This window comes from Melospiza georgiana, chromosome 30 (assembly GCF_028018845.1).
Source record: "Melospiza georgiana isolate bMelGeo1 chromosome 30, bMelGeo1.pri, whole genome shotgun sequence".
Taxonomy (NCBI): Eukaryota; Metazoa; Chordata; class Aves; order Passeriformes; family Passerellidae; genus Melospiza; species Melospiza georgiana.
Genome location: NC_080459.1, coordinates 5,241,888 through 5,249,387, shown reverse-complemented (window position 1 = coordinate 5,249,387; position 7,500 = coordinate 5,241,888). Strand labels below are relative to the sequence as shown.

General features: G+C 72.7%; 1 protein-coding gene across 1 annotated transcript in view; it reads right to left on the bottom strand.

Moving 5' to 3' along the window:
* Window positions 1–7,383: 7,383 nt before the first annotated feature.
* Window positions 7,384–7,500, bottom strand: part of LOC131094629 (collagen alpha-1(I) chain-like) — a 5,309-nt gene continuing 5,192 nt past the window's right edge. The window contains exon 5 of the mRNA XM_058042278.1: window positions 7,384–7,500. This exon is cut by the window's right edge and continues 227 nt beyond it. Coding sequence (XP_057898261.1) covers window positions 7,384–7,500 — 117 coding nt within the window.

The following is a 7,500-nucleotide window of genomic DNA, read 5'->3' as shown; positions in this document are numbered from 1 at the left end:
GGGCTACGGCAGCCCAGGGCTCGGGGTAGACCTGCTGTCCACGCCGGACTTGGGCTACGGCAGCCCAGGGCAAGGGGTAGACCTGCTGTCCACGCCGGACTTAGGCTACGGCAGCCCAGGGCAAGGGGGTAGACCTGCTGTCCCCGCCGCATCCGGGGTAGACCTGGTGTCCAAGGCCCAGGGGTAGACCTGGTGTCCTAAGACCCGGGGTAGACCTGGTGTCCCAGGGCCCGGGGTAGACCTGGTGTCCCCGGGCGGCGGGGTAGACCTGGTGTCCAAGTCCCCGGGGTAGACCTGGTGTCCAAGGCCCCGGGGTAGACCTGGTGTCCCAGGACCCGGGGTAGACCTGGTGTCCAAGTCCCCGGGGTAGACCTGGTGTCCCAGGGCCCGGGGTAGACCTGGTGTCCCGGGCGGCGGGGTAGACCTGGTGTCCCAGGGCCCGGGGTAGACCTGGTGTCCCGGGCGGCGGGGTAGACCTGGTGTCCAAGTCCCCGGGGTAGACCTGGTGTCCAAGGCCCCGGGGTAGACCTGGTGTCCCGGGCGGCGGGGTAGACCTGGTGTCCCAGGGCCCGGGGTAGACCTGGTGTCCCGGGCCCCGGGGTAGACCTGGTGTCCATGTCCCCGGGGTAGACCTGGTGTCCCGCCCGCCCCGGGGGATAGACCTGTTGTCCCGGGCGGCGGGGTAGACCTGGTGTCCCAGGGCCCGGGGTAGACCTGGTGTCCCGCTGGCCCCGGGGTAGACCTGGTGTCCCAGGGCCCGGGGTAGACCTGGTGTCCAAGTCCCCGGGGTAGACCTGGTGTCCCGGGCGGCGGGGTAGACCTGGTGTCCCAGGACCCGGGGTAGACCTGGTGTCCCGGGCGGCGGGGTAGACCTGGTGTCCCAGGGCCCGGGGTAGACCTGGTGTCCCGGGCGGCGGGGTAGACCTGGTGTCCCAGGGCCCGGGGTAGACCTGGTGTCCCGGGCGGCGGGGTAGACCTGGTGTCCCAGGGCCCGGGGTAGACCTGGTGTCCAAGTCCCCGGGGTAGACCTGGTGTCCCGGGCGGCGGGGTAGACCTGGTGTCCCAGGACCCGGGGTAGACCTGGTGTCCCGGGCGGCGGGGTAGACCTGGTGTCCAAGTCCCCGGGGTAGACCTGGTGTCCCGGGCGGCGGGGTAGACCTGGTGTCCCAGGGCCCGGGGTAGACCTGGTGTCCTAATACCCTGGGTAGACCTGGTGTCCAAGGCCCCGGGGTAGACCTGTTGTCCCGGGCGGCGGGGTAGACCTGGTGTCCCAGGGCCCGGGGTAGACCTGGTGTCCCGGGCCCCGGGGTAGACCTGGTGTCCAAGGCCCCGGGGTAGACCTGGTGTCCCGGGCCCCGGGGTAGACCTGGTGTCCATGTCCCCGGGGTAGACCTGGTGTCCCGCCCGCCCCGGGGGATAGACCTGTTGTCCCGGGCGGCGGGGTAGACCTGGTGTCCCAGGGCCCGGGGTAGACCTGGTGTCCCGCTGGCCCCGGGGTAGACCTGGTGTCCCGCGCCGGCCCTAGCTCACGGCCGCCTAGCCCGTGGCTAGACCTGTGGTCCCTGGCCGGCCTTCCTCTACGGGTGCCTAGCAAGCGGGAAAGGTATGCAGACGGCGCCAGGGAGGCTGATGGGAGAGGCTGGGTGGGGCGCCCCCAACCGCCGACGGGCGTGGGCGGCTCCGACAGAGACGGCAAGGGCAGGGGTAAGGGCAGGGGGCGGTGGCGGGGACGGGGACGGGGCCAGGGCCAGGGAGTGAGGGCACGCGAGAGCGTGCATGCGGACGGGCAGCCAGGCAGGCGGGCGGGCGGGTGGGCGTGCCCCGCCGCCCGGCGGGGGGGCGGGGGCAGGTGGCGGGGGGCGGCGAGGGGGCGGTGTGGTGGCCTGAAGGGATCACCTTGGGGAGTGAGCGTGCGCACGGGGGGGGGGGGGGGGGTCGGTGGGTGTGGCGCTGTATCTGTGTCTGTGTGCGGACGAGGGCCAAGGGCCGGCGGCTTCGTGCCGGCCCCGGGCGCCTCGGCACCGAGCCCCCACGGCCCCCTGGACTGAGGTCGAGGGCGGAAGACCTCTGCGGACCGTGAAAGAACCCGCCCGAAAGTGGCCGCCTGTGTGCTGGCGGTGGTGCCGGCGGCGGCCGCCTCTACCGCTGGGCGGGGCGGGGCGAGCCGCATCGGGGCCAGGGGGGCCGGGCTGTGTAGGGTCTCAGGAGGGCGTGGGTGGGACGGGGCGGGGGCGGGGGCGGGGGCGCTGTTTCGCCAGTTCAGCGTGTCAGCAGGCAGACCACGGGGCACGGGTTGCCCGTCGGCTCGGCTGGGAGTGCTCTGGATACGAAAGGAGGAGAAATAAAATGTGCCAATGGTTATGGTCTGTTTGTTTTTTCCGGATGAGTTTCTCGTTCCAAGCGACTAGAGCGGCCATGAAGTAGGTATTAATCTGGAAAGCGGGGTGGGGTTCATTGCGCGGGACGGGGCCGATCGAGCCGTCTGGCTCCGGGGTGATATGAGGCTGTGAGCGTTGCCCGGCTCCGGGCTCGATGGGGAGGGTGAGGCACCAGGTCTACCCCGGGGCCGGCGGGACACAAGGTCTACCCCGGGGCCCGGGACACCAGGTCTACCCCGGGACCTTGGACACCAGGTCTACCCCGGGCCCCGGGACACCAGGTCTACCCCGGGGCCTTGGACACCAGGTCTACCCCGGGCCCCGGGACACCAGGTCTACCCCGGGGCCTTGGACACCAGGTCTACCCCGGGCCCCGGGACACCAGGTCTACCCCGCCGCCCGGGACACCAGGTCTACCCCGGGCCGCGGGACACCAGGTCGACCCCGCCGCCCAGGACACCAGGTCTACCCCGGGGCCCGGGACAACAGGTCTACCCCGCCGCCCGGGACACCAGGTCTACCCCGGGGCCTTGGACACCAGGTCTACCCCGGGCCGCGGGACACCAGGTCTACCCCGGGGCCCGGGACACCTGGCCTACCCCGGGCCGCGGGACACCAGGTCTACCCCGCCGCCCGGGACACCAGGTCTACCCCGGGCCGCGGGACACCAGGTCTACCCCGGTTATTAGGACACCAGGTCTACCCCGGGGCCCGGGACACCAGGTCTTCCCCGGATGCGGCGGGACACCAGGTCTACCCCGCCGCCCGGGACACCAGGTCTACCCCGGGGCCGGCGGGACACCAGGTCTACCCCGTGGCCGGGGACACCAGGTCTACCCCGGGGCCGGCGGGACACCAGGTCTACCCCGGATCCAGCGGGACACCAGGTCTACCCCGGATCCGGCGGGACACCAGGTCTACCCCGTGGCCGGGGACACCAGGTCTACCCCGGAGCCCGGGACACCAGGTCTACCCCGGATCCGGCGGGACACCAGGTCTACCCCGTGGCCGGGGACACCAGGTCTACCCCGGAGCCCGGGACACCAGGTCTACCCCGGGGCCGGCGGGACACCAGGTCTACCCCGTGGTCGGGGACACCAGGTCTACCCCGCCGCCCGGGACACCAGGTCTACCCCGGATCCGGCGGGACACCAGGTCTACCCCGTGGCCGGGGACACCAGGTCTACCCCGGGGCCGGCGGGACACCAGGTCTACCCCGGATCCCGCGGGACACCAGGTCTACCCCCTGGCCGGGGACACCAGGTCTACCCCGGGGCCGGCGGGACACCAGGTCTATCCCGGAGCCCGGGACACCAGGTCTACCCCGGGGCCGGCGGGACACCAGGTCTACCCCGTGGCCGGGGACACCAGGTCCACCCCGCCGCCCGGGACACCAGGTCTACCCCGGATCCGGCGGGACACCAGGTCTACCCCGTGGCCGGGGACACCAGGTCTACCCCGGGGCCGGCGGGACACCAGGTCTACCCCGGAGCCCGGGACACCAGGTCTACCCCGGATCCGGCGGGACACCAGGTCTACCCCGTGGCCGGGGACACCAGGTCTACCCCGGGGCCGGCGGGACACCAGGTCTACCCCGGATCCCGCGGGACACCAGGTCTACCCCCTGGCCGGGGACACCAGGTCTACCCCGGGGCCGGCGGGACACCAGGTCTACCCCGGAGCCCGGGACACCAGGTCTACCCCGGGGCCGGCGGGACACCAGGTCTACCCCGTGGCCGGGGACACCAGGTCTACCCCGGGGCCGGCGGGACACCAGGTCTACCCCGGATCCCGCGGGACACCAGGTCTACCCCGTGGCCGGGGACACCAGGTCTACCCCGGGGCCGGCGGGACACCAGGTCTACCCCGGAGCCCGGGACACCAGGTCTACCCCGGATCCGGCGGGACACCAGGTCTACCCCGTGGCCGGGGACACCAGGTCTACCCCGGGGCCGGCGGGACACCAGGTCTACCCCGGATCCCGCGGGACACCAGGTCTACCCCCTGGCCGGGGACACCAGGTCTACCCCGGGGCCGGCGGGACACCAGGTCTACCCCGGATCCCGCGGGACACCAGGTCTACCCCGGGGCCGGCGGGACACCAGGTCTACCCCGGAGCTCGGGACACCAGGTCTACCCCGGATCCGGCGGGACACCAGGTCTACCCCGTGGCCGGGGACACCAGGTCTACCCCGGGGCCGGCGGGACACCAGGTCTACCCCGGATCCCGCGGGACACCAGGTCTACCCCGTGGCCGGGGACACCAGGTCTACCCCGGGGCCGGCGGGACACCAGGTCTACCCCGGAGCCCGGGACACCAGGTCTACCCCGGGGCCGGCGGGACACCAGGTCTACCCCGTGGCCGGGGACACCAGGTCTACCCCGGGGCCGGCGGGACACCAGGTCTACCCCGGAGCCCGCGGGACACCAGGTCTACCCCGGATCCCGCGGGACACCAGGTCTACCCCGGGGCCGGCGGGACACCAGGTCTACCCCGGAGCTCGGGACACCAGGTCTACCCCGGATCCAGCGGGACACCAGGTCTACCCCGTGGCCGGGGACACCAGGTCTACCCCGGGGCCGACGGGACACCAGGTCTACCCCGGATCCCGCGGGACACCAGGTCTACCCCCTGGCCGGGGACACCAGGTCTACCCCGGGGCCGGCGGGACACCAGGTCTACCCCGGAGCCCGGGACACCAGGTCTACCCCGGGGCCGGCGGGACACCAGGTCTACCCCGTGGCCGGGGACACCAGGTCTACCCCGGGGCCGGCGGGACACCAGGTCTACCCCGGAGCCCGGGACACCAGGTCTACCCCGGGGCCGGCGGGACACCAGGTCTACCCCGTGGCCGGGGACACCAGGTCTACCCCGGGGCCGGCGGGACACCAGGTCTACCCCGGGGCCGGCGGGACACCAGGTCTACCCCGTGGCCGGGGACACCAGGTCTACCCCGGGGCCGGCGGGACACCAGGTCTACCCCGGAGCCCGGGACACCAGGTCTACCCCGGATCCGGCGGGACACCAGGTCTACCCCGTGGCCGGGGACACCAGGTCTACCCCGGGGCCGGCGGGACACCAGGTCTACCCCGGATCCGGCGGGACTTAGTCGTATTTCGGCCGGTGCTGGGTAGACCTGTTGTCCCGGCCGGCTGCGGAAGTTCTCCAAGGGGTCGCTGTTGCCGGCTGCCTCCGGCTGCCTCATCGTAAGAGGCGGCCTGCGGTGGCGCCTTTTCCCGGTCGAGCTCCATCAGTCCCCTTGGAGGCTTGGGCGCCTTCGGACTCATCTGTCCGTATTATGGGAGCGAGGTGACGGGCCGCATCCCCACAGGTTGGCTTCATGCCGTGCCTGTGTTTAAGGCGGAAGGGAGCGACCGCGGTGGTGCGGTCGGCAGGGCAGAGGAGGTGCCGCCTAGCCGGGACGAGTCTGCCTGTGGCTTTGTCCCGGCTCCCGTCTTTCCCGGAAAAGCTTGGCACAGCGAGGCCGAGAGAGAAGGGCTGCCGGAGAACCGGGGCGATCTGCCCGCGAGGCCGAGAGAGAGAAGGGCTGCCGGAGGACCGGGGCGATCTGCCCGCGAGGCCGAGAGAGAGAAGGGCTGCCGGAGAACCGGGGCGATCTGCCCGCGAGGCCGAGAGAGAGAAGGGCTGCCGGAGAACCGGGGCGATCTGCCCGCGAGGCCGAGAGAGAGAAGGGCTGCCGGAGAACCGGGGCGATCTGCCCGCGAGGCCGAGAGAGAGAAGGGCTGCCGGAGAACCGGGGCGATCTGCCCGCGAGGCCGAGAGAGAGAAGGGCTGCCGGAGAACCGGGGCGATCTGCCCGCGAGGCCGAGAGAGAGAAGGGCTGCCGGAGGACCGGGGGCGATCTGCCCGCGAGGCCGAGAGAGAGAAGGGCTGCCGGAGAACCGGGGCGATCTGCCCGCGAGGCCGAGAGAGAGAAGGGCTGCCGGAGAACCGGGGCGATCTGCCCGCGAGGCCGAGAGAGAGAAGGGCTGCCGGAGGACCGGGGGCGATCTGCCCGCGAGGCCGAGAGAGAGAAGGGCTGCCGGAGGACCGGGGGCGATCTGCCCGCGAGGCCGAGAGAGAGAAGGGCTGCCGGAGAACCGGGGCGATCTGCCCGCGAGGCCGAGAGAGAGAAGGGCTGCCGGAGAACCGGGGCGATCTGCCCGCGAGGCCGAGAGAGAGAAGGGCTGCCGGAGAACCGGGGCGATCTGCCCGCGAGGCCGAGAGAGAGAAGGGCTGCCGGAGAACCGGGGCGATCTGCCCGCGAGGCCGAGAGAGAGAAGGGCTGCCGGAGAACCGGGGCGATCTGCCCGCGAGGCCGAGAGAGAGAAGGGCTGCCGGAGGACCGGGGGCGATCTGCCCGCGAGGCCGAGAGAGAGAAGGGCTGCCGGAGGACCGGGGGCGATCTGCCCGCGAGGCCGAGAGAGAGAAGGGCTGCCGGAGGACCGGGGGCGATCTGCCCGCGAGGCCGAGAGAGAGAAGGGCTGCCGGAGAACCGGGGCGATCTGCCCGCGAGGCCGAGAGAGAGAAGGGCTGCCGGAGGACCGGGGGCGATCTGCCCGCGAGGCCGAGAGAGAGAAGGGCTGCCGGAGAACCGGGGCGATCTGCCCGCGAGGCCGAGAGAGAGAAGGGCTGCCGGAGAACCGGGGCGATCTGCCCGCGAGGCCGAGAGAGAGAAGGGCTGCCGGAGGACCGGGGCGATCTGCCCGCGAGGCCGAGAGAGAGAAGGGCTGCCGGAGGACCGGGGCGATCTGCCCGCGAGGCCGAGAGAGAGAAGGGCTGCCGGAGGACCGGGGGCGATCTGCCCGCGAGGCCGAGAGAGAAGGGCTGCCGAAAGACGATCCGAGAGGGAAACCGCTTGGCGTTCGAGGCGAGGCGGAGAGAGAAGCTGCGAGCTTTCCCGCGCCGGCCCGGCTTCTGCCGGCCGATTCGCAAGGGGGGGCGGCCCCCCTGGGCAGCGGTGGCGGGCGAGGCGGCGGCGCCTCGTCCCTTTCGTGCCTGGCCTTAAGCCGGGGCCCACTCGGCGGGCACTTTTTTGGGCTGTCGGTCCGCCTCGGCGGCGGTCGGCCCGCCTCGGCGGCGGTCGGCCCGCCCGGTAAAGCTGCGGAGCCCGGGGTCGGG